The following is a 27,056-nucleotide window of genomic DNA, read 5'->3' as shown; positions in this document are numbered from 1 at the left end:
AAGCATTTGAAGTACGGCACAGTTGGGATTGTGTTCCCAATGCATTTCACGCAGCGTCGATAGTTCCCACGAAAGGGAACGTCTCGGGTTACGGATGTAACCCTGGTTCCCTGAGTAAGGGAACGAGACGCTGCGTCTCTTGCCGTACCCCTGCATGCTTGCGAGTGCTTGCTTCAGATTTTCCACAGAAGCTAGTGTTCTCTGCATCCGGGCATGCTTTATAGTTTCCTGGTCCGTGACGTCACCCGTCTCTGACGTCTCGTTACACGATTGGTTGGATACAGGAGTGCTTCAATGACGATATCACGCAGAAGGTTCCCAATGCGGTTCACGCAGCGTCTCGTTCCCTTACTCAGGGAACCAGGGTTACATCCGTAACCCGAGATGTTTTGTCTTTCGCCACATGCGCTCAGCTTTTCTGCATTGTCTTTTCATATTTTGCACTGCTGTTGAGTTTCTCCACGGTGCTTTTTGTCTGCTACTTTTCTTCCTGACATTCACAGGAGCAATGTTATCAATAACATTCTGTACTTTTGAGTTAAAAGAATCAAGGAGAAAATCAACAGAGTCTGCAGATATGCTTGGTGTTAAAGATATAGCCTTCATAAACAGTGCACTAGTATTCTCATTTAAGCATCGCTTTTTGACCGAGATAAATCTAACTTCAACAGTCGGAGAGATCAATATATCAAAGAAAATACAGAAATGATCAGGTAGCGCTATATCCTTAACGACAATGGATGAAATGGCAAGAAACACGAATACTGTGACATCTGATCTCTCTTTACAGAGGCACAGACCAGTAATATGTGACTGCTGACATGGAGGTCTCCTTGATCCAGTTCCTTGTCCCGTAGCACAATCCACCTAGGTGAGTGTAAACTGACAAGTCACACCATTTCAAAGCATTTCAAATAAAATCAGAATGTTGTGACATACATAATGATGGAGAAATGCAAATGTTGACCTACAGTCTGAAGGATCTTATATTTGGTCTTTTACCTGTGTGATGTATACACCAATTAAAAGCCTCAACTGAGTGATCTGTTATCCTGGAGACAAGCCTCTTGTCTAAATCATCAGCAAATTTCAATATAGTCCTATTTACATGGTTACTTTGGCACATATTCATATACAAAATTTAAAATAAAGGTGAAAGAACACAGCCCTGGGGTGAACCAGTGGATGAACATAATACATCTGATAAAATGCCATTTACTTTCACCCTCTGTGTTCTATTTCTTGACAAATAGAATTCAGAGGGTGAAAGTAAATGGCATTTTATCATGACAAATCATGTCTCAAACTCTACGCTCACACAGGGCAAGTTACATTAAACGTTATGCTTATGTATTTATTTTGAAGCTCTTCATATAAAGCATTCTTGTGTTTAGGGCAACTTAGGCTGTGCACTTCTCCCGCAGCAAGTCACTCTGTCCTCTGTTATTCTTCAGGTGCATTTTGTCCATTGAAATGCTTTTTTCACTACGTAAAGTGACTGGCAGATGTTATCTGTTCACAGTGCACAGATGCGATTAATCGATAATCAGATTTGTTGTCCATTATTTCCCAAAATTATCAGAACTAAATACTAATCAGTACTTGATACATTTGAGATAATTCTTAAAAAAATGGTGGGCCAGTTTTCTCTCCTCTTCAAGTTTATCCTGAGTCCGGTATGAGTCATATTGTTTCTGTTCCCGGTGTGTCTGGTGACCGATAGAAAGACCCTTGCATGAAACAACCAGCAGTTTTCCAAGGGCATCAATGAAGAACTCTGGAACAAAAAAATACATGGAAATAAAACGGATGGATGGAGATGAGAAGAAAAGAAAAGGAAGAATTAAATGTGCTAGGAATCAATCAGTGAAGATGTTTTACTAAGGTAACATTTGGAATGCTTACCGGTGTGTCCAACTCTTTTAAGGAATGGGTCAAAGCCAATTCTTCGCACCGCTTCAGTCCTCCCCAAGAAAAAATTAGTGACACCATCCACAAAAAAGCATCCGTTATAGCCTGAAAGTGGCTGATGAAACCCTCCTTTAATACGCCTTAGACAGCCACCTTCTTTTTCGGTTCCCTCATCATAATCAAAAATGAACTGGAACTGGTTACCTGAGACCTCACCACCAACCTAACCAGAGAAAAAGAGCTTGTTTAACAAAGCCGTATTGCTCCAAGACTTTTCACCCCCCCCTAAAGAATATCCTTTCATACTTACAACATCTAGATCTGGAATGGCTTCCATAATCTCCACAAAACTCTCGATCCGTGTGTCCTTCAAGAACTCAAAGTCATCATCGACCCACAGAAAGTATTTAGTTGTGAGTTGGGATAGAGCCAGATTTCTGCCTGCAAACCAGCCCTGAGGAACCAAATAATCATCAGCAGTGATTAGTTTCCAGGTAATCTACTCTTGTGTGACATACAGCATTAGATCAATTGAAGTGGTAGGGCAAAAGTGTGTACCTGTGCAGGAGGCATGATGTAGTGCTCTATGTTGTTTCCAGACACATTCTCAGGCTTCAGGCTGTCATCTGCAACAATGATCTTGATATTTGGGTAAAAATCCCGGATACTCTGGATGAGGACTTTCAGCTCCTTATACCTCAGAAATGTCTTGGTAATTACGGTCACTTGTGAGTTGATATCTGAATGGCAAGAGAGAGAAATAGGTGCATTTCATTAGCAGGTTTTACAAACTTTTTAGATGTTTTAGTATATTTGTTATAACAAGGATATCTGATGCCATGGTAGCATGTTGTTTTGTAGTGTTTTAATTAGTGTTTTGTGTTCTTACCCTTTCCGGGGTCATAAAGAACAGGAACTGTTGGTCTCCTAATCATGATGGGAAACATGGCCTCATGGTCCTCAAAAGAGAAATGAACTAAGGAAAGAAGACATTTATTGTAATTTGGCCAAGTTCACACAGCAACAGAATATAAGTATTGATTACTTAAGAAGACACTTTCTCAGTCTTAAATTTGTCATTTCTGGTGGATTAGTTAATCTGCTTTCCATATTAGTTAATGGTAGTAGCTGAAGTATTAATGTAGTACTACTCATTTGTCCTGCATCCTTTCCTCATCTATTAATGATGGACCATTACTCTAAAGTGTTACCATTAATCTTCTTATCATCACTGTGTGCCTGAGCAACACACTTTACATACTGTAAGAGTCTCTTCTGTGCATTTATATACAGATAGCCCTTACCCATGTCAATTGTATTAATGTGATAGATGGTACTGGTGTATGTCACTCTAGACAGCAGATCATTGAGTTGTGTGAGGTTGCTGGATGATATGCTCAGTTCACTCTGACCCTGTCCATCCACCTGCTGTTCATCGAGAACATTCTCCACTGAAAGCACTCCACTCTTCACACTCAAAGACACCTGCAGATAACAGTGTGTTTAAAGGATTAATTCACTTCAGAATTAAAATTTCCTAATAATTTTCTCACCCCCATGTCACCCAAGATGTTCATGTCTTTCTTTCTTCAGTCGAAAAAGAAATTAAGGTTTTTGAGGAAAACATTCCAGAATTTTTCTAATAATAGTGGACTTCAATGTCTACCAACGGGTTGAAGGTCCAAACTGCAGTTTCAGTGCAGCTTCAAAGGGCTCTACATGATTCCAGGCGAGGAATAAGGGTCATATCTAGTGAAACAGTGTCATTTAAAAAAAAAAACACACACACACAAATGTATATAATTTTTAACCACAAATGCTCATCTTGCACTGCCCTGCAATGCGCCATGCATTACATATCATGTTGGAAAGGTCATGCGTGATTTAGGCAGAAGTACTGCGGCAGGGCAGTAATGTATGTCATTTTTCTCCTCCAACTTCAAAATCATCCGACATCGTTGTTTTACCTTTTTTTTTGGAAAGGCCGCTTGACTTAGTCTTTGCACGTTCGCTTTGTAAACACTTGCTCAGTAAATCTGCCTATACAGTACGTCACGCGTGACCTTTCCAACGTTTTGGACCCAATTTCAACCCGTTGGTAGCAGGTTAAGAATGTTTTCCTCAAAAAATAGCATTTAATGGTGAAAACAGGATTCTAAAGTGCATGCATACTGAATGAATACCTCATACTAGGTGTTTGAAAATTGTACTTATTCAAAAAAAAAAAAATCACAAAGGGCATTGTTTGATCAAGGTTAAACTAACCTTGTACACCTCCCTCTTGTTTGTTGTTACCCTTCTTTTTTGTGTTTGAAGAGCGAGACCTGAAATTATGATAGAAAAACAATTCATTTAATAAATCTAAGAAAAAAATACTTAAAGGTATATTAAGTTACTGCTAAGCAACATGTTTGGTGAGGTTCTGCCCAGTTAAAAACTTTCCTAGACAGGATTCAGTTAACAGGAAAAATATACCTGGTATCAAACTTTTCTGCAGAGGAGCTACCCTGAAACCAGTAGGATACTGGAGTGGGCAGTTGGCTTTGGCAATAAGAATTTTTGTGTTTGTCTTCATCCTAATAAAAACACAAGAATACCACTATAATGATTTTATATACCAAAATACTATGGAAGTCAATGACTACCGTTGACTGGTTACTGACATTCTACAAAACATCTTTTGTGTTCAAAAGAAGAAAGAATCTCATACAGGTTTGAAACAACTTGAGGGTGAGTAAATGATGACAGAATTTTAAAGGGATGCACCGATATACAAATTTTGGTTAATACCAATAACCAATAATTCCTTATATTTGAAAGCCGCTAACATTTATAATTTCAAATTTTCATATAATTTTTGAGAGCCTAATTACAAAAACAATAGTCTAACCATTACAAGCCATGTCCCAAGCACTTCAACAAAAATCAAACATGTACAGTACAGTATCCTAGTTTGAACCAGTTTATGTTTTAAAAATTAATTTTCACACTCCTATGGCCGACTTTCTTTATCAATACAGAAAAAATCTATTGCCTTACAAATAAATAAAATAATGATTAAATAATGCAAACAAGTCACTGGACAATATTTACATAGCCTATAAAGAATCACAATGCATGTGCCAAGGATAAATATAATGGAATAGCCTCTGCACAGACAATAATGAAATTATTAATGAGATTTTAGTTAAACCATATTGTTAATGAAAATGATACGAGAAAAATAAAACTGCTGCTTATTAATAATGTATCAATGTTTTTGAAAAAGAAACATCTAAAATTAATATTAATGTTATAAATAACAGCATTGCTGTTTGAGCTGCATGAGCTGAAGCTGAAGAGTTAAAGAACACTGGGAAACTGAAGCCGGTTAGTGGATTAATTTATTAACTCAAAAAAATGCATTCCATATAAGATTAATCATACAACATAAACGTAATATTTAAACTTATATCTGCACAAAATGTCAAAAAAAAAAACTTGTGAAGTGAACTTGAACTAAGATACGTGCTAGTCAGAATGTTTATCCCCTTTTGTGCAGTGTTAATTTCGTTGACAAAAACTATGACAAAAAATGTTCGTTGACGACCTTTTTTTCCATGACAGGCCCTGTCCCAAATGGCACCCTAAACCCTCACGGTCTTCCTCTGAGTCTGCACTTTCATGACGTAATGCCACTTTGACTGCCGGGTAGAAGTCCTCTGCGTAACTCACACCCTACGTTCCATTCGGAAGAGCTCATCCCTAATCCCTTTAAAGTGTTTACCCTCCATAGTGAGAGCTTCGAAGGGATGAAGGGTGTAGGGGTCAAAAATACTATTTTGGAATGCACTTCTGCGTCATCTTAACGAGACAATAAGGGAGGCACCTTCGTCTTTTCCCCCTGGTTTACTCTTTGTATTAATATGCATTAATTTACTGTAGTAACATTATAAGCTACTGCATGTCTTTTATGTTAAATATACTGTATAAGCCTGCAAGACTGTCGGTGTGTTCCAAATGGGATATATCACCCTCCGAAGGGCACTTTGGAGTGAAAACAATCATGGCCGCCATATTGAAGGGTCATTCCAAACCGAAGTGCTCAAAACTGGCCACTTCAAAGGGCCCTTCGGAATGAAGGATTTTGAAGGGTACAACTGATGGACACTTTGGACCCTTATGATTCTTTGCACAGGGAAGTTGTTTGACGTCACAGAATGGGTACAGGAGATTAGGAGTTCGATTTTACCTATAAATGTATATATAGTATTTTTCTATAATACTGGAATATTTATACGAGTTAGATTTGGTACATTATTATGGTCAAAATGACATGGTATTTCAACAAAAATACTTTACAGCTTCCTTTATCAGTCCATTCAAATGTTTCAAATACATAGACACAATATATTTAACGTAGAAGACCGGCAGTAGTTTATAATGTTACTACAGTAATTTAATGCGTATTAATACAATGAGTAAACCAGGGGGAAAAAGACAAAGGCGCCTCCTTAATCGTTAACATTTACATTGTTAACTTAATATTTTATTATTAAAGTGTTTTCTTTATAATGTTATGTATATGACAGTCCCAATCATAGTTATTAATGTTGTGAATTGCTGTTTAAGCTGTGTGCGCTGAAGCTGAAGAGCTGAATGAACACCAAGAAACTAAGAGCTTTGCTAATTTAACTCAACGAAACGCATCCAATTTGAGATTAATCACAAAATTTATATACAAAATAAACATAATATTCAGTCCTTCCAGGATTTTGCGGGACTTTTTTCTGATTTTTGCAGCCTAAAATTACTGAATTTGCGGTGGCTTTTCTCTAAATTTGCTGCAATATTTACAGCATGTTTTCATGGTTTCACAGAGATCTATACATTATACATACATTACGCCTCCACGGTCGTTTTGCTTTTTATAAAAATAAAAAAAAACATTTAATTCAGTTGGATAACGGTCGCTGCCGCTCCCTATTCACAGAGTATGCGCGATCACGAGAGTGAAAGTAAATGCGAGCGTGTATTCAAACACGATGTCAATACCCAGCATTTGAAAGCGGCTCCCTGATGAATGCAAATATCTCCCAATATGAAAGCTATCTTAGGCTGGGCTGTGTTATAAGCATCTCTCAGCTTTGTATCATGCTTAAAGAAAAATTTGGTCTCTATTTGCACTTTGAATATTGAGAGAGTACTTTGATTATGGTTGCACTTATTGTTTGCACTTAAGACTAAAAGAAAACTGTAATTTAATTTTATGGTAACACTTTACAGTAAGGTTTCATTAGTTAATGTTAGTTAACTTTACATGAACTAAGGAAGAATAATACTTCTACACCATTTTAGTTCATGTTAATTTCAACATTTACTAATACATTGTTAAAAGAGTTTAAAATATTCTAACTGTCCCCCCAGAGTGAGTTTTTTTAAGGCGACCGTTATTTTAGAACGTTTGCCTTTAATGTTTCCATAGCGACGCGTCATGCGTGTCACGAGCGCTGAGCGCAGCCACAATAACACTGTATGACAGGTGGATCGCTATTATTTTGTTTTTCCTTGTTTATTTAAAATATTCACAAACTTGCTTACCATGTTATCAACTATCTGATATTCCGATCCTCAAATATGTGTAAGTGAGTGTGTTTTGTCGTTTAAAAGCCTTTATAAATGATCTTTATCTTGATCTATAATGCGAGATGGGCGCCGCCATCTTAGTTTGCCCCCCAGTTCGCAGAGTCCTGTCAGTCGGATTTAAAGCAGGTGAATTCATCATTTTCTCCCAAAATATATGCAAGTAAGTGGCTGGTGAACTGGAAGAATAATAGAGTAAACTTTGTAGTTACTTGGGCCCATTATGTGTATCTGATATGAATAAATGTCGGCAAATTGTAAACGAATGGATTGTTATTGCTCCTTCCACTGATGTCTGACATCAATGTGTATTTTACAAACTCTAAATATATTGTTTTAATGGTGCTTATGCGTATTTAAATGTCTGAAACCTTAAAAGAAACGTTATGTGGCTGAAAACACTGCATAGCTGCAATATATGACAAGAGCTGCGCGCGTCCGTCTCACAGTAAAAGCGCGAAAGCACAGTTTGAATCTGGCAGTTATGTGACGTCGCTGAACGTTCGAAATCCCATATGTGGGACCGTACGCCCAGAGGCACTGAAATAAAAATCCCATATGTGGGACCGTACCGCTCAAAGGGTTAAAAGTTGTATTTGTTAACATTACTTAATGCACTTCATGAACTAACAATAAGTGACTATTTTTATGTTTAACTAACACTAACAAAGATTAATAAATACTGTAGCAAAGATATTGCTCATTGTTGATGTTGGTTAATACATTAATGTTAATAAATGAGACCTTATTGTAAAATTTTACCATTTTTATTTATACTGTTTTTATTTCTATGGTCAATTTGTGGAAAGGAGTTCAGTTAGGAGGTCAAAAGTTGTAGAAGCTCATAAATGATGTACAGTAAGGTCTGAAGAGACTTGTATGAAATCATACAGGAGAGAAGCCAGTTTGCGGCAAAACGTTTTTCAGTGCTTGAATATTGTTGTCTTTTACTGCAGATGATAATTCATACTCAGAAAGTAGAACTGAAATGACATTAATTACAAGATGATTAGTTAAAACATTTCAAATACACCTGCAGATTATTTTTCTAATCATGTACTAATCATGTATCATCTTTTTACGCTTTCTCCAATGGTAAGAGATACAGACCCTCTTATCTCCCTATAATATACAATCTCTGAACTCCAGTTGCAACGCGTTGTCTATTATTGGTCCGAGCGATCCAGGCAACCCGTAACCCGTGTTTTTACTCCACCGTTTCCCTCAAATAAGCAAGGAGAAAGCACCTTTATTAATGAGCATAAGTCCTGTACAGTCCGCTGGTTTGTTTACACTCAGGCAGTTTGGCGTGACTTGCCTGGAACGCTACAAAATCGTGAGTCGTGGTTTGAAGTCGTGACTTACGGGCTCAATCTGTGGAAATTAAGAAAAAATGCAAGATCCTCCGATTACTGCAGAATTTACTTGATTTTGCAATAAATTCAGCGATTGCAGAATTGCGAAATCCTGGAGGGACTGAAGATTACAACTTATATCTGCACAAAATGACGCGAATGCACAAGTGAACTTGAGCCAAGTTGCTAGTCATAATATGTAACTCTTGTTGTGGATGCGCTCTTTCCTGCAACAACAAGCTGAAACACAGCAACTAAACCCAAAGAATTCACAACGTTTTATTTCAGTAGTATTCTCATTATAATGTTATGCAATATGACAGTCCCAATCGTAGTTATTATTGTTATGCATTGCTGTTTGAGCTGAATGCGCTGAAGCTAAAAACCATCATGGCGAACAGTAGCTCATCTGAAGCATCTCAGCTGAATGAAATAATCATTTATCTGCTTTAATATATCAGACAATAAATTGGGTCAATAATGATAACATTAAAAAACGATCATAGTTCAACCGATAACAGTATGGTTGCCAATATATTGTGCATCCCTAGAATTTAAATTTTTGGGTGAACTTTCCCTTAACATGGTGGTGCTGTTTTACAGGACTATGGGTGAGATATAGAGAACTGCAGTTCAACCTGTGTTGGTGTTGATTGAACTCCTTTGCTCTTCGTTCAAGGATGTCATCTAGTTCATCTTTTGGAACAAATTGCTTGGTGAGTTCACAAGAAACATTTGGTGTGGGCGAAGGTCCAAAGCTATGGTGTTCGGCATACGGTGTTGTACTATAAAAATGACAAAAAGACCCCAAGTTAGGTAGACCATCTAAACTGGAGCTACTTAATATTAACTACGAAAATTTAATTGAAAATTTGCTTTGAGAATGTGTCTTGCTCATGGCTGGCACTGTTGAACAGAATAAAGTCAACAGATGTAGTCACTTTGCTATAGATTTGTTGACTTTGACCACATTTATGTCCCAGGGTTTTGTTTTTTGTGCATCATTTCCAATCAAACTGCCATTTCATAAAATGCAAATAGTGTGAATATAATATTTAATTGTATTTAGTATACATAAAATGCTGTGAATTTAATGAGATTAAATGATGCTTAATAATGCAATGAAATTAATGAGGTTTGGCCATTTTATTTCAAAAACAAATAATAATTTGAGATCTTAAAGAAAAATAATGACAAAATAGACAATAGTAGTAGTGCATGTGCAGTACAGGCTAATCAAATAAAAGTGAGATTGTGAAAACTAGTTAGGCCTATGTTTTAAGGGAGTTTGTTCTCAAGTGCCAGCAGTTGAACAAACACCCTGTTACTAAAAAACAGTATACCTATCTATAAACCACTGTTACCACTGAAGTCAGTGTAAATCATACTGAGAATTTTCTAAATAAAAAGAAATCAGTCATCTCATTAAGTCTGACTTCATGTGCCAAGGTTTCTGGGTCCAAGCATTCTATCAGATGCCAAAAGCAAACAACGAACAGTGTTAATAAACACTCACACTGTGCTGTAATACTACTGAAAAATCGTGACCCTGAAATCTGAGATGTCTAAACAGTGATTCATCTTTTATAAATCATCAAAATATTGGTGTCTGTGACGCCATCAGCCCGGAGACTATAATGTATACTGTGAGTTTTTAAAACCTTAGCTTGGATGTATATGAATAAATAGTGCTCATAAACGGCTGTATTCTCAACTGAAATGAGTTGAGGCTTGGACCCGAGAACAGTGTTCATTATGTCACGACTTAAAGTGGAAGTGGATGCAGACTGAGAGAAGAAAAGGACATACACTTTCTGGGACGCTAGAATGTTTTTCATGACTTTCAACACTCCACTTTGTAATAAGCAAATGGTCAGTGTAGTACCAAGCAGGATGTAGCATTTGTACTTCATGATAGCGATGATCTGAAAGAACAGTTACACTGGAAATCTCACACTTCTGTTTAGGAAATTCACAACACTTTAATGAACACTAAAAACACAAACAGAATGTGAGGCTTGGAATGACATGCAAGTAAATGATTTACATTTTTTGGTGACCTAACCTAAGTTAGTGTTATAGCTGACTGGCTATCAGAAACTACTGCATTATGTAAACATGGTGGACACACACTTTTCTAAGCTATATATATAATGCTCATAAACACATACTTCTTGTTTTTGAAGGTGGATCTAACCTGATCTTTTCTAAAAACTAAGAGGAGTTCAGGCAAAATCGTAGCATGAAAGCCATATTAGAGGAATCATTCTACGTAACATCTTTGACATCAGTAAACACAGTCACAACAAAACCCATCTTTGCTTCTATGTCATCATCTACCATATAGGTTCAGTCTTTCTTTTACAAACTCATCCACATGAATTAGCAAAATGAGAACCATACGTGGAAATCCAACAAATGTAAAATGTACTTACCAAGAAACGCCCTTTTGTTTTTAGAAAAGCAATACAGAGTAGTCTCATGTTCTTGATTCAGTGGGATGAAAATGAAATGTGTGACCTTAAATCAAGAATATTTTCAAAAAAGCTTTTGCATGGAATTATTTTGATGCATTTCAATGCTATGAAATGAAGTACAAAATTCTTAACTTTACAGCACAACAATGAATAAAGAATGAATAAATAAAATTTCATTTTATAGAATAACCTCTACTTAAAAATCTGATGCAGTTGCCAATGTAACATTTAAAGGAACCATATACACAATCATTAAATGGTGAATGTGGAATATTTTTCTTCAAGACACATTTTCAATGCATGTAACCTAATCAGACAGCATGACCTTATATTTTTAGAAAACAAGAGACATGGCCATACACAGAGACATTAAAACGTGCTAGTAAAAAGATGATACAACTGTTATATAATGGAAAAGGTAACATTAATTATTCATGTGCATGCTAGAAACACAATCAATGGAAATGGTCAACTCACCTTTCACATACTGTAGAAGTTTTTTCCTCAATATAATTACATACATTTAACACAGAATGCACATAGATTGTGGCATTAAAATCCTCTTGATTCCACAAGTAAAGAATGAGGCTGTAAAATAAAATGTTTGATTATTTCATTAGACTCAAATAACAAGACAAAGTACAACTGCAAGCTTCTGCTCACCCCTCTTATCAAAGTGAAAAAGTGAAATAACAAACATGAGCAATGCCACCATCCTCTTGGGACAACATTTCTGCATGCTCCCACATGTATCTACAAGTTTGACATGCTTAGCTCATCACAATCCTTAATTTGCTATGGTTTAAATACAATACATTTCAGCCATTTTCAGTTTGTTTTCCCTTCAAGGTCTTAAGATAGCTGAAAAATGGAGATACCAGAAAAATGGAGCACAGCTGGAAGAAAACAAAACTAGAAGTTTTTCGCATTTCATGGAGAGAGAGAATGATTAGTACAGAAAGGCCTTAAAAATGCTAGATCTGCTTATTTTTCAAATCTCTTCGAAGAAAACAAACACAACCCTAGGTATTTATTTGATACAGTGGCTAAATGAATGAGAAATAGTTTCAACTTCTGATGTTTCCAAACTACAGAAGCCCTAAACGGCCATGGATTATTATTTTTTGTCTATCTTGTTTTGTCGTGATCAGAACTTATTTTCTTGTGATCTCGAGATAACAAAAGTTGTTTTGTCGTGATCACAACTTAATGTTCTTGTGATCTTGAGATAACAAAAGTTGTTTTGTTGTGATCACAACTTAATTTTCTTGTGATCTTGAGATAACAAAGGTTTTGTCGTGATCACGACTTAATTTTTTTGTGATCTCGAGATAACAAAAGTTGATTTCTCGTGATCACAACTTATTTTTCTTTTCTGTAGCCTATATTCGGCATAAGAATAGAACATGTTCTAGAGGCAGCTAGGGCTGCAACAAACGATTATTTTGATAATCGATTAATCTGTCGATTATTAGAACGATTAATCGACTAATCATCGATTATTGCACTGATTAATCAGTAGGCTTTGTTCGATTATTCTACTTTAGCAATTAGTTAAAATATTGAGTTATACTGTACTTTAACTAGTAAATAAAACAAGGAAATCACTTCAGCTTTTAAAAGTGTATTTTTAATCATTTTTAAGCCAACTGAATAGACCAATATACTATAAATATAAATATATAAATATAATGTAATCATGTGGGGGTTTTTGTGAAAAATGAAACAACATACATACATACACATATTACATATCATATATATGTGTATGTGTATGTGTATGTGTGTGTATATATATATATATATATATATATATATATATATATATATACACACACACACACACACACACACACAAACTATCGAGTTTATGGTCATTGAATGGCTTTCCTGAGGTAAATGTTACATTTTGTGTGATATATTTGTTTGCAAGTTTTATTGACTTCTTTCTGCGGTTAAAACTCCGATTAAGTGATTACAATAGAGATGGATTCATTTCAGTAAGTTCAGTAAGTACTTTTTGATGTTCATTCATGTTTATTTCGCGCTGTAATAGAGAGGAATAGGTTCACATGCCGCTTGAACCGAGGTGTTACAGCGATCTGCCACACAACGTTAAACAGAGTCACCACCACAAGTATTGTTTGAATCCCGTAGTAATATTGACTGAATTTAAAAGCTTAGACTTAGTTTTATATCAAAAGTAACCTGATCTGTCGGTGCGTTGCCGTTGTCTGTGTCCTCTTTGCTCTGCGATGCATCTTTCACTGTGTGAGAAAATGAACGTGTGGCGTGAGAACAGTGAGTTTGAATGAGAGTTGGTGGCCCTGCATGACAGTATTCTGTAGTTATGCTAAACGTTATGTTTGTTATGTTTATGCTATGTTAATCTCCCACATTTCACGGGTTCGACGTCGTTTGCACTATGCTCTCCAAAGCACTGACTTCTTTTATTGGATTGGATCCCGGAGGGCTGCATTACAGTATTGCGCTACAGCGCCCCACTGGTTACACCGCGTTATTGCAGGCCCTTCAAATAGGTCGTATGAGATCAAGAGACTATTCGACAACAAAAATATTTGTCGACAATTTTTTATTGTCGACGTTGTCGATAATGTCGACTAATCGTTTCAGCCCTAGAGGCAGCAAAAGCACAACGTAGCATCATGGATGATCGCATTCGCTTTTACTTTGATCAGGGACTCACTCAAACTGAAATAGCTTTATGTCTGTCAGTGATTGAAAACTTCAACATTAGTGTACGACACTTGAGAAGGAGGCTTTCAGGTCTGCAACTTTACTGACGAAGACAATATAGCGACCCTGAATGTGTAGTCAGTTTGCCATTGCCAGCAAGCTTGAGGGACCGGGACATCTGCATGGCTACAGAATGATGTTTGAAAAATGCTGTTTAAATGGTTTACAGCTGACCAGAGAAATGGTCAGAGAGGTACAGTTAAGTCTGTATCCATCAGGTGTGGAGGAAAGAAGAGGGAGAAGGTTGAGGAGGTGACATTACCGAGTGCCAGGCCCTAACTATCTATGGCATATGGATTCTTATCACAAAATGAAGCCGTATGGCATAGCAATCAACGGCTGCATTGATGGGTTCTCGAGGCACATCATCTGGATGCAAGCCTACTTCACCAATAACAATCCCAGAGTAATTGCTGGGTATTTTTCCACACTGTTGCTGAAAGAGGCGATTGTCCGCAAATAATCAGATCCGATTTTGGTACCGAAAATGTACGTCAACAGGCTACAAGAGTTTCTTCGTGAAGACTCGACAGGAACTCTGCATGGACCGTGTGTCTTTCAAGGAACAAGCCCAGCAAACCAAAGAATAGAAAGTTGGTGGGGTATCTACAGACAACAAAATACAGATTACTGGATGGATATGTTCAAAGATTGCCAGTCAACTGGTGATTTCACAGGCGATGCAACTGACAAGTGCCTCATACGGTTCTGTTTTCTCTCAAATCAGGTAACTGAATGTTGTTTAGTCTGCTATTAATTTATCTTAATAATTTCCATTTATCCATTTTTTAAATTTGATTGATCTGTCGCTGTTCGTTTGCTGTGGTGCTGAATTGTGACACCACATTTGCAGCATCTACTCATGAATTAGCAAGACTGCGGTGGGATTCAGTACTAAATAATATCGCTCATTGGTCACATTTAGACTCAAATGTCATATATAAAACTACTGTACTTATTTTTGTATTTATATTTACATTTCTCCCATAAAATACAACTTGCAATAAGGGGGAAAAACAGCACAAATTGCCAAGTACTACCCTATCATAATAGACACTTATTTATTCTCAGATATTGCTTTGCTATTGTAGCAGTGTGAAGTATACCCTCGGTTGTTTATTGGGTAATGTCAGGTAAAAACAGTGAACCTATCAGGACCGGAGTGTTATGGTATAAAATGGGAGGGCATTGGTTACCTGGGATGCATTGTCATCCGTACCGCCCCTTTACGGGAGTCCGCCATTTATGAATGGAAGGATGTTTGGTGTGCCGTCCCCGCTTCATGCTGCTGCGCGTAGGCTGCCCCTAGTTCCAGGTTCGTACACGTCTTGTTTTAGGGAGGCTAATTCTTCAGCGAATATTTATTTACAAAGTTTTTATGTGTAGTTTGTCGACGGACAACTAACTGCACGCTATGATCAGCAACCACGCATAGTACCGCGCTGTGAACATCTCCTGGTATGTACGACAGTAGGTTGCTTCTTTTCGTTATGATTTTATTAGTAACTCTGCTATTTCTGTTAGGCAGGATGATTTAAATGCCCATCGCTGTATTCATCGCTGTATTATGTGATGGAATGCACGTCTAGTGATGTAACCCACTGCTGCCTTTCCTGGGTTTCAATCCGGTCAACTTTGTGTGTGTGTGTGTGTGTGTGTGTGTGTGTGTGTGTGTGTGTGACTGACAGACTGACCACGGGCCGGATTATCGCTCGCCGTGGAGTGAGTGCACATGCGTCAAGCGAGGCCATTCTTTGGCCGTTTTGTGCCTAGAGTGTGTGGGTGATTGTGGTTTGGTTTATGTTCTTTTTGTTCATCCTTTGTTTTTGTTTTGAATTGTAAACGCACTGAATGTAATGTTTTCTTTGTCAGTTTAAATTTAAGTTATTCTTTGTTACAAAGTGTGGTGTTTCCTTTTTGTATTTTACAGAAGAAGGAAAGAAGTTTGGCTGCTCGTTTAATGGTGTCCACATTGAGTGCTGTGCTTCATAGTTTGGAGTGATTTGCTTTGTAATATGCTTTGTTTTTAGGATGAACTGGATACTGTTGGATGTGGAATAACCACAATCCGGCGTAGCAACGGTTGTGACTTACAACATGGGAAACGCTTCCTCGTGTACAACTTACCAGAACTTTATCAATCAAAAGACTACCTGAATTCTGTAGATGCTGAAAGATTGGATGTGATTATCCATAAAAATATCTGCCTGTAGAAATCAGACATACCCTGTGATCGTGACTTCTATGACCTCTGCATTCTTGTTGCGGAGGAGAATAATCTACAGCCAAGTGCAGCAGCCACAGAGGCATTGAGACTCTACAAAAACATTTGACCGCTGGTCAGAGAACTTTTAGGTTTATAGATGTCACAATCTAGGGGTGGAGGGACAGAGTGGAATGGATGGCCCGCAAGTCCGTGGCAGAAGAGGTGGGACGACTGACCAAGGGGGAGCCGGCCGGATGGATGAGGGAGACCGGAGGAGCCGTCAGTCGGAGGGTCTCCGGTGGAACCGTAGGTGGGAGGAGCCTGGACGGAGCTGGCAGGTCGACAGGCCGAAGAGGTTGACCCCTGGTCAGACGCTTGATGGAGCTCCTCTTCCGGGGCGAGGGTGAACTCAGGATTCGGTTGACGCGTCGCAATCGGTGGAAACTCTCCGTCTGCAGGGGGCTCGCATGAGAACTCCGCGGTTGTTGGGGACGATCCAGGCTCTGGGTCTGGCGATGTTCTGCACACTCATTTCTTTAAATGTTACCTCAATTGTCTCTGAGAGAAATTAATCAGGCCCTGTGCAGTATCTGAGAAAAAGACCAAGCTCCTTCGGGTCTCTCTACCTAATGAATGGCAAGAGATAATTTGATACAATTGTTTCAGACGGGACATTGATTGTGGGAAGATAACAGATTTTGCCACGTCTTGCCTTTGGTTGGAGATTTTCAGTTTTCTATGGTTTCCCCAATAGATCGAAGAATGGGTTTCCAGCACTTAATTATGTAGGCTGGTTGTTGCACCATCTCTTTATGTGCAATTTCTTCCAGTATTTTCTGGAGATTGTTTTCATTAGGAAGCACTGTGCAGCTGTGACTGCTGAGGACACTGATGACTTCATCCATGTCAGCACTTTGGAAGTCTTGGAGCGCTTCACTTTAAACATCCTTCTCTGATGGACTAATGTAATTGAAAAACGCCTCCATTAGACTGGTTTCTGGTGAAGGAAGGGACAGTGCTTCTTTTGGAAAAAGGAGGTGCCAGCTGTATTGGCAAATAAACAAAGCACAGCCACCCAAAGGCAAAAATGAATCATGCTTGAATCATATCATTTACACAGTGAACTCTGAAAATTATAACTGCTTCACTTTCAGTGACATGCCTTGGATTTTCAAAGAACGAGTCCTTGTTTGTTGGCTCCTGGGTGTCAGTTGCCTGAGGTGGATCTTCTGGCACAGTTTCTTTAGCATCTGTAACTTCACAGAATGTGCTACCTGGAATGAAGACTGAATCTGACTCGGATGGAACGGTTTCCAGGATGTTTCTGTCCCCACACAATCAACATGTACAGGTGAGTATACAAGGGTGTCAGAGACCATGTCAAATGATGTGTTTAAATCATTACTCAGGAACACCACTTCATCATCAGAAGACTGGAGTACATCATCATTCAAACTTACAGGCGTAGAAGGTGGGGAGGGCAAAGTTTCACTTCTGTTCTGATTGTGACATCCTGAAGTACATGGAGTTATGTCTGGAGTGGAAGTAAGCCGGGGTCTCTTTAAAGTCAGATTCCTGTCAGTTTCATCACTCTGGTCAGAATTATGATCTTTCAGTCTTGTGCACACATACAGTCTAAGGACTCTGTAATGTGTTGCCTCATATAAGTAGCCAATTGTCTGAACTTCTCTGAGTGGTTCTTCAGAGCCAGTGACACAGAGCATAAAGTTGAAATTATCAGCATTCCCTTTAGCTGATTCACCACCAGGGAAAAAAAGTTTTCTCCCAATATCCAGAACATTTGACACAGTGTCTTCTTTTTTTTAACAAAGATTTCTTGTGTTCCACCTCCTTTTGGTCTTCTAACTTGTTTGTAGCTGTCATCTTGATAGTTCATTCAGCCAAGTTCAATTTTCCTTGTCTTGCTTTCAGCATTTTTATTGCCAAGTCCATTTTTTTTTTGTTTGTTTTTTTTTTTTTTCCTGATTTTTGAATTGCTGGCACTTTCACTTTTTTCTCTCAATCGGTTAATCAATTTCTGTTTTCTGTCTTCATTCCCATGTTCCTCTGCATTTACCGGCATCCAGTTCTTTGCAAAGACCCTGTCGCCATATTGAGGTATATACTAGAGGTTCGCCGATACTAAATTTCTCTGCCTATACTGATTATTCAGAATGATATCGGCCGATACCAATAGTTTGGTTTTTCTTAAGGAAAAAAAATCTCTCCCAAATGATGTTGCAAACTATACAGGGAACACTCTCATTTGGTACACTACAATATTGGAGGTTACAATTAACAACAGTTTTATATTCAGCTGCTGTTTATTTTCAGATATAATAATTACACTCCAATAAAAACTGAAATATTTGTATAAAACTTAGTATCTCATAAAGTAGTTTTCATAAGCACTTGTTGTCTTCATGGCAAATTTACACATACATAATAATCAGTAAATAAGCTCCTCTCTAGTGTATGTTGTGTATGGTATGTATGGTATGTATATAATGGAGACAGCAGTCTACTAGATTTAGACTTTGAAAGGTTCGCACACTGAACTCTGCACGAGATGGAGCGGGACACAGAAAATTAAGGAAGGCTTACCATGGCTTAAGACAACTTTTATTTTCTCTCACACACAGCAAAGAGAAACAACTATATAATAAAGTGACCAAACTGCCTGTCAAGTGATAGACGAAACTGACAATGATTTGATCTTTTTTAAGCAAATGAAAGGCAATGTGGATAAACATTCACAGCCACAATGTACAGAACACTCTCAAAGATATAGAAGAAAATGAATAAAAACATTTTGGATCAATAAACCTTATATATATATATATATATATATATATATATATATATATATATATATATATATATATATATATACTGCAGAAAGGCCACACTTCAGATAGATATGCATTTCATATGTCAGCAAATCAAATTAAATCGGCTAAATTGCCTGTGCGAGCAAACTTTAACTAATCTACAGCGCAACATTGATGCACCGAAAAAACAAAAATTAAAATGAATTCAATTAAAAAATAATTTAATCAAACATTAATTTACAGAATTGAATTAGAACAGAATATACCGTTCTAATAAATAAAAATAGCCTAATAAAAAAAAAAAATGAAATAGTCAGAACTGCAAAATGTCTGAAGTATATATATATATTCAAAACACAAGCTACAAATAGGCTAGTTAAAGGGTTAGTTCACCCAAAAATTAAAATTCTGTCATTTATTATACCCTCATGCCGTTCCACAACCGTAAGACCTTCGTTAATCTTCTGAACACAAATTAAGATATTTTAGTTGAAATCCGATGGCTCACTGCAAAAAATGCTGTTCTTACTTAGAGTTTTTGTCTTGTTTCTAGTCAAAATATCTTAACGTTCTTAAATCAAGAAGCATTTTCTTGACAAGTAAAAATTATTTTCTTGTTTTCAGGAAAAATAAGTCAAAATTAAGTAAGTAAGTTTTTCCTTAAAACAAGCAAAATAATCTGCCAATGGGGTAAGCAAAATTATCTTATTTCATTATCTTATTTCAAACCAAGAATAAGATATATAATCTTGTTTTCAATTTGGATTAAGATTATTTTGCTTACCCCATTGGCAGATTATTTTGCTTGTTTTAAGGAAAAACTCACTTAATTTTGACTTATTTTTCCCAAAAACAAGAAAATAAATTTTATAAAAATAAAATGCTTCTTGATCTAAGAATTTTTAGATATTTGGACTGGAAACAAGACAAAAATTCTAAGTAAGAACAGCATTTTTTGCAGTGCTTCGTGAGGCCTCCATAGGGAGCAATGACACTTACTCTTTCAAGATCCATAAAGGTACTAAAAACATATTTAAATCAGTTCATGTGAGTACAGTGGTTCAATATTAATATTATAAAGCGAAAAGAATATTTTTGGTGCGCCAAAAAAAAAGATGATTATTTAGTGATGGCTGATTTCAAAACACTGCTTCAGGAATCATCGGATCATAAATTAATCAGTGTATCAAATCTGCTGTTCGGAGCGCCAAAGTCACGTGATTTCAGCCGTTGGCCGTTTGTCACGCGATCTGAATCATGATTCAATACACTGATTCATTTTTGCTCCGATGCTTGATGCTTCATGAAGCAGTGTTTTGAATTTGGCCATCACTAAATAAGTCGTTATTTTGTTTTTTTTGGCGCATTAGTCAGCTCGTTAATGTTGGCCGGCAGAAGCGCGCCGCAATGTTTGTCATTGTTGAGTTGTATAGGACATGAGCTGTTGGCACAACTTGCATCATACGTTTTTTGGATCATCTTTTACCATTTCAAAGTGCATCCAATTGTACACTTTAATAATGTTTGGGATCTAAAGATTTAATCCGTGCTGCCAAGATGCTCCTCTGTCGGTCACGGATCATGGAAGTGAAACTTAAATCTGTCACGGGTGGTTGGATTTATTCACGCACATTAACAATGTTTATTAAAAGCTTCTTTCTTTTCACATTTTTATTTACAGCATTAACATAATAGGTTGTCTATGTAAAATCAGATGAGCGCCCCCATATCTCGTCTCATAACACCTCTGTGAAGATTCGACTGTGAGATTGGTAGTCGAATCAGGCTCCTCCTATTGAAGATTCGAATCGTCGACTACTCAGGGTCAACCCTATATATATAGATAGATAGATAGATAGATAGATAGATAGATAGATAGATAGATAGATAGATAGATAGATAGGGAACTGTAAACATTGGAAAACATTCCTGAGGTAAATTTGACATGATGTGACATTGTTCACAAGCTGTTTTATTGACGTCTTTCCGCGGTTGAAGCACAAATAAAGTGACTACATGAGACGTGATACATTCTGGTAAGTTGTACTAGGCTATATCTTTAATAATACCTTTGATTTTCATGCATGTTTTTCGAGATATAACTTGTATTGAAGAGGAAATAAAGACTGCCGCCTGAACTGAGACATTACAGCTATCTGACACGTCACATTTAAAAGCGTCAAAACGCCATTTATTGTTTGAATTTCATGATAAAATGGACAGAATTTGAAAACTGAAACTTTTATTCTTATCAGAAGTAACAAAGCCAAAGCCTTTTGCGATTTTTGGACGGGAGGCGCTACAAATAATATTTGATGTAGCAAAAAAATAAAAATTAGGCGGCTGCAGTGAGGGGAGGAGTGAAAAAAGTGCAAGGCTGCGTTCAGCCCATAGATAGACTGTAAAAAAATATGGAAGTAGTGTACGTGACGTCACCCATAGAGTTCCGAACAGCATTTTTGAAGCGAAAATGAGGCCGCTGCCATCTTAGCTGCGCGTCACCGCATGTCACTCCTGGATAACTGAAAATGGGCAAAGAGGCGGGAGGTGGTTTGAGCTGATGTGACTGATTGCTGAAACCACACCCGCCTAGCTCGACGTGACTATGTTAGCAAGCAAAGGAGCTATCTATCTATCTTAGATACTATCTAAATTATTAATGAAGATAAGTTTTATCATCAGAAAGTTCTAAAGGTTTACTGTCAATCTACAGTGGGGTTTTTTTTGTTTTGTTTTTTTTTTTGTTTTTTTAAGATATAGATGCTCCAATACCAGTAATCTGTGTTGGGTGTGCAAATAACAACATGGAAAATCAAAATGGGACTTCATACCTTTATAATAGAGATCGCGAGATGAATCCAATCTGTGGCACTAAAATATGAATGTCCATTGCAAAACAAAAAAACAGTACTTTTTGTCCATGAAATATTGATATATTATCCATTGTTTGCATCACATTTCTTCTGAATGATCTGCTCTCTGTCATCGTTCTTCAAGAAATAATGCAATCTGAGCAGCGTTTATGCTGTAAAACTATACGATCGTATCTAACAAACAAATGAGCCGTGTCCAAAGTATATTTTTTTCAAAATAGTGCAGCAGTTTTAGTTATAATATCCAAGCAGTGCTGTCGGATTTTGATATCCTCCCGCCATTCTATTGTAGTAAATCTCACAACCAAAACTTTCAGCCAATGCCACGATCCAACAACGTGTGTTCTGTTTCTTCCACATGCATGCACATCTACACAGACACATCAATCTCAAATATTATGCAGCAAGCCATATTTTATAATTGTATAAAATAATCGAGCACAAATATGGCTGAGATGCCAGCGGTTGGAATTAGCTGAGGTAAAGTGATGGCTCACATACAGCAGCAGCATCTACCTGTCACTCAAGTGACCACGACCTTAATTATGCAGAACCTTTAAGGCTTAATATAATTTAAACGAATGAGTTAGTTGTCATGAAGGGCAAAATTAGCAGTATAGACCAAAACCACAATTTGAAACAACTTGTAAACATGTTTTTTTCTGCTATAAACTTGGCCAATTTAACATGGGACTCAATGAGATTCTGCTCTGTTTTGGAGCCTGTCCCTAGCGGCCAGTCGATGAATCGCAGTTTAAGTCACTTCTGTATTGGCTTCACGAGAGACTGGGGGAGGTTGCCGCTTGGTTCAGCCCCTACAAAATGTTTCAAAACGTTTTTAAACAGAAACGGTGGTGCATTGAACACCCTGTTCTGATGACGCAAGAGATGCAACTATGGCAGCTGAGAAGGCCATTCTTTGTGTTCTTTTTGAAGAATTTTCAGAGATTCTGATGAAATCGGTATGTGTTTAATACTGCAAAATACGCTCGATGTTACAGTCACTGCCCTTGCCGTCCAGAATAAAAGAGAACATCCCAATCGAGTGAAGGCATTTGTGGAAACTTCTAATTATTGTGATCCAACATTTGCCTCGCATTTCAGGATGAAAAGACAAACATTTTAGGTGAAGGATAATCCACTTCTTACGCCCGAGACTAAATGATCTATATGACATTATTTTTATTGTATTAGGCTTATCATTATTTCTGATCACTGTTGTGCTATGATATTGTAATATTTACCATTATATAATCAGAGGAGAATAGAAAAGTTTATGAAAGTGTAACTCCAAAATACAATAGCAAAATATATAAATATGTAGGCTATAATACTTTTTATGTTACATTCATACCCATTGTGCAAGATGTCTCTTTAATACCGCGTGGTTTATGCATGTTGATGCTGATTGGGCTGAGATTTTTGACACACCCACAAAACAAGAGAAAACATATCAAACCCGTTGCACACCCTTTCAAGGAAACGTCGTTCAACCCGGAAAACGTTGCGCACCGGTTTGAGCTTGAACGTGCCCCAGGTAAGTCGGACAGTTCTCTCTTCTCGTAGTGGATCAGACACCTACGAGATCAAAGGCTGATATCGCGGGATTCACTAGTGCGCTGTGTTGCTGCTAAACTGGATGTAATTTAAGTTCTGTTGCTTTTATATGAAAATAAACATAATGAACAATACACCCAAAGTACTTGTTATTTATTTCCATTCAAAAGATGTGTGTATCAATCATTTTTACTTTAATTATAGACGTAATTTATAAAAATATATATATAAAACAACAATCAAATAGAGAGGTCTTAGTGTCAGAGAGTTTGGAAATATTCGCACATTATTTTTTTACACATAAAAACATGATATTAGAGTATTAAAATCAAACATTTTAAAAGAGATCAATAGGCTACATCACGGTTGTTTAAACCAATAAGCTTTAAGCTGTATCGTCAACAAGTCGTTTCTCATCATGCTTTTGGTCAGCGCAGTCGGTGGAGAGCAACTGTGCTCGACTGCAGAACCCGATGAGGCCGCCTCACCGTCACGAGAGGTTTTTGACACACGTTGGCATGACATCAGAGCAAGGCGGCCCACCCACGGACACATTTCTAACCGGCATGCATGTGATCACCGGTGATCGGTTCTGCGCAGAATTTGCTCATCTCAAATAAGCCTATTATTCACTTCTCGCGAGACAGCCAGCGCGATTCAAAACTATTTTTCTGAAGGTTAAGAGATTTAAGAAAATTAAGTATTTCAATTCATTTAACTGATGAAAATACTTGTCCAAGAAGGAGGACAAATATAAGAAAGTGTCATGCTCTATCAGTGCAAGTGAAACTTGTGAAGTTAGTTTATATAGTTAATATATAGCGATACAGACTCAAACATGTAAGGTCACATCATTTTTAAAGTTTATTTACAGCTTATTTATTAAGCATTTAGTTTCAATGAATATTAATATATACAGATCATATGTATTATAAATATTATTTATAATACATATGATCTGTATATATTAATATTCATTGAAACTAAATGCTTAATAACAACTGTTAAACTAAACTTCTGTGTGTGTAAAGGATTAATAAAAATATAGATCATATAATAATTATACAAATCATATATAAATCATAAAATAATTCTAAGTAGCCTAATTATCATTAAAACCAGACAATTACATCATTAAATATTTGTTTTTACTATATAATAACCTTTAATTTGGAGGAAGAGAAACTGGGGGAGTGACTTTATTGCATTGGGTGTGTCAGTGTCACATAGCTTACATCTGATTGGTCCAATTTCAGTTTGAGATCTCTAAACCAGAACATAACCTGCCCCAGAGCAGGTTAGCCATGGAGTCAAGAAAAGTCAAGATACTTTCATGGTACCTAAAACCCAGGACTAGCGCAAACTAATCTGAAACTTGCCTGGCTAGCCAGCTAATCCAGCTTCATGGTACAGGCCCCTGGCAACCCTGGCTTGAAATACGGGTGCTTTAGCGTCACTATTTTTAAACTGTTAATGCGTTAAAATTCAACACAAAAGCTGGTTTGCCAACCGCCAAGAAGAAGAAGAAATTCAACACGAGTGATTTTCTTCACACACAGTATGTATTAGTTGCAGTCTGAGCACGTTTTTCCGCACTCTTTTGATTGACAGGATGTAATCGGCCGATGGCCGATAGTGATAATAATAGCTTTTCATACATCGGTGCATCTCTATTATATACTTAGACAGTTCCTCTTAATTTAGAAGTCTGGCAATGTGCAAATATTCCCAAGCTCTCTGACACTGCGACCTCTCTGTGGGTTATGTGATTGTTATTTATAAAATATATATATATATATATAAAAACATGTCTATAATTAAAGTAAAAATGATTGATACACACATCTTTCAAATGGAAATGAATAACAAGTCCTTTGGGTGTCTTGTTCATTGTTTATTTTCATATAAAAGCAACAGAACTTAAATTACATTCAGTTTATCAGCAACACAGCGCACTAGTGTGAATCCCAAGATATCGGCCTTTGATCTCGTAGGTGTCTGATCCACTATGAGAACTGTCTGTCTTGCCTGCACTTTTTTCACTCCTCCCCTCACTGCAGCCGCCTACTCTCGGCTGAACTCCAGGCGAGGCTAGCGCATCTCAAACAAGCCTAATGCTTGTCTCTTCTGTGTTTGTTGCAAAGGTATCAAATAATAATAAATAATAATAAATAATGACATGCTATTGTATTGTTTATATATATATATATATATATATATATATATATATATATATATATATATTGTATTGTTTATATATATCTTCGGAAGTTGGATTAGGGCTGTGTGGCGCAGTTTGAGGCGTCTTGGCAAAAGGGGAGATTGAAACTTTGTTTATCAGTTCAAAGTGCCTTAACAGGTAGACAGCGGTCCTGTCGTGTGAGGAAAATTCATTTAGATCCACTCTGACGGACAACAACAACAACAAAAAACTCCCAAAATTCTCTGTTTTTACTGTCATTTCTATTCCTTATGTTCTTTTTTATTATTCTTCTTTATGTAAAGCACTTTGCATTACCATTGTGTATGAAATGTGCTATACAAATAAAATTGCCTTGCCTATATATATAGGCCTAGTTAAAGTAAGTAGTAACTAGCTACTTGAGTAGTTTTTTTCATTGGATACTTTTTTTATTTTTAACTTTAACCATTAAGATTATTAATTTCACTTCTACTTTGAGTAGATATTTTGAGTAAATACTTGTACTTTTACTTGAGTACAGCTTTTGGATACCTTCCTATGCACACACTTTTCTAAGCTATATAATGCTCCTAAACACATACTTCTTGTTGTTTATGAAGGTGGATCTAACCTGATCTGTACTAAAAACAAATAGTTCAGGCAATATCTCAGCATGAAAGCCATTAGACGAATCATTCTACGTAACATCTTTGACATCAGTAAACACAGTCACAACAAAACCCATCTTTTCTGCTTCTATGTCATCATCTACCATATAGGTCCAGTCTTTCTTTTACAAACTCATCCACATGAATTAGCAAAATGACAACCATACGTGAAATGTACTTACCAAGAAATGCCTTTTTTATTAGAAAAGCTATGAGATGGAGTCTTCTCATGCATGCATTGTTGTTGAGGCAATGAACAAAAATACATATAATCTACTCCATAGCATTCCTAAGGTCTCTTTTGAAAGGTGTTGTGGAAAAATTGTTTATTCCTTTAGTGGTGAGAATGTAATGACACAAATATTTAAAATGTCTGTGTTGATTTTATTCTTGCAAGAAGGTTGTTCAATGCAGATACAGAGTTCTACAGAGAAGAACACCCTCACACAGTGCTGTCTTATATACCCCTCTTATTGTTCCTTGTTACCACAAACCAATCATTACACATATTACCATATATGGATCAGAAGAGTAAAAAGGAAAAAGTAAAACTTAGCAGATGACTATTGAACTCCAAGCTATCTAGGCAAACACATTTGCACCTTTGGTAAATTACT

The 27,056-nt window shown here is 36.9% G+C and overlaps 1 protein-coding gene across 4 annotated transcripts; it reads right to left on the bottom strand.

The window, feature by feature from the left end:
• Window positions 1-402: 402 nt before the first annotated feature.
• Window positions 403-26,942, bottom strand: LOC125272869 (beta-1,4 N-acetylgalactosaminyltransferase 1-like). Of its 4 annotated transcripts, none has more exons than XM_048198039.1 (13): window positions 26,622-26,942; window positions 11,843-11,953; window positions 11,324-11,334; window positions 10,698-10,813; window positions 9,527-9,673; window positions 4,387-4,487; window positions 4,177-4,235; window positions 3,216-3,396; window positions 2,801-2,887; window positions 2,470-2,651; window positions 2,222-2,365; window positions 1,906-2,134; window positions 403-1,777 (listed from the first exon to the last, which is right to left on the bottom strand). In XM_048198039.1, exons 2-13 carry the CDS (start codon window positions 11,886-11,888, stop codon window positions 1,596-1,598), a joined length of 1,485 nt encoding a protein of 494 aa, XP_048053996.1. In that variant the 5' UTR covers window positions 11,889-11,953; window positions 26,622-26,942; the 3' UTR covers window positions 403-1,595. The 4 variants fall into 4 exon arrangements, with proteins under 4 accessions (XP_048053996.1, XP_048054000.1, XP_048054008.1 ...); XM_048198043.1 differs by having other exon boundaries at window positions 11,324-11,408; window positions 26,622-26,940; XM_048198051.1 differs by lacking the exon at window positions 26,622-26,942 and having other exon boundaries at window positions 11,324-11,374.
• Between the last annotated feature and the right edge of the window lie 114 nt (window positions 26,943-27,056).

Source organism: Megalobrama amblycephala, linkage group LG1, assembly GCF_018812025.1.
Source record: "Megalobrama amblycephala isolate DHTTF-2021 linkage group LG1, ASM1881202v1, whole genome shotgun sequence".
In the NCBI taxonomy this organism is placed as follows: domain Eukaryota; kingdom Metazoa; phylum Chordata; class Actinopteri; order Cypriniformes; family Xenocyprididae; genus Megalobrama; species Megalobrama amblycephala.
Note: the sequence above shows the minus strand (reverse complement) of the source record. Positions and strands in the feature narration are given on the sequence as shown.

Coding starts and splice junctions, on each gene's coding strand:
- LOC125272869 (XM_048198039.1), bottom strand. CDS start 11,888: ATGTATGTAATTATATTGAGGAAAAAACTTCTACAGTATGTGAAAG. Junction 4,236..4,386: donor GCAGAAAAGTTTGATACCAG/GTATATTTTTCC, acceptor TCATAATTTCAG/GTCTCGCTCTTCAAACACAA. Junction 2,888..3,215: donor CATTAATACAATTGACATGG/GTAAGGGCTATC, acceptor TTCTTTCCTTAG/TTCATTTCTCTTTTGAGGAC.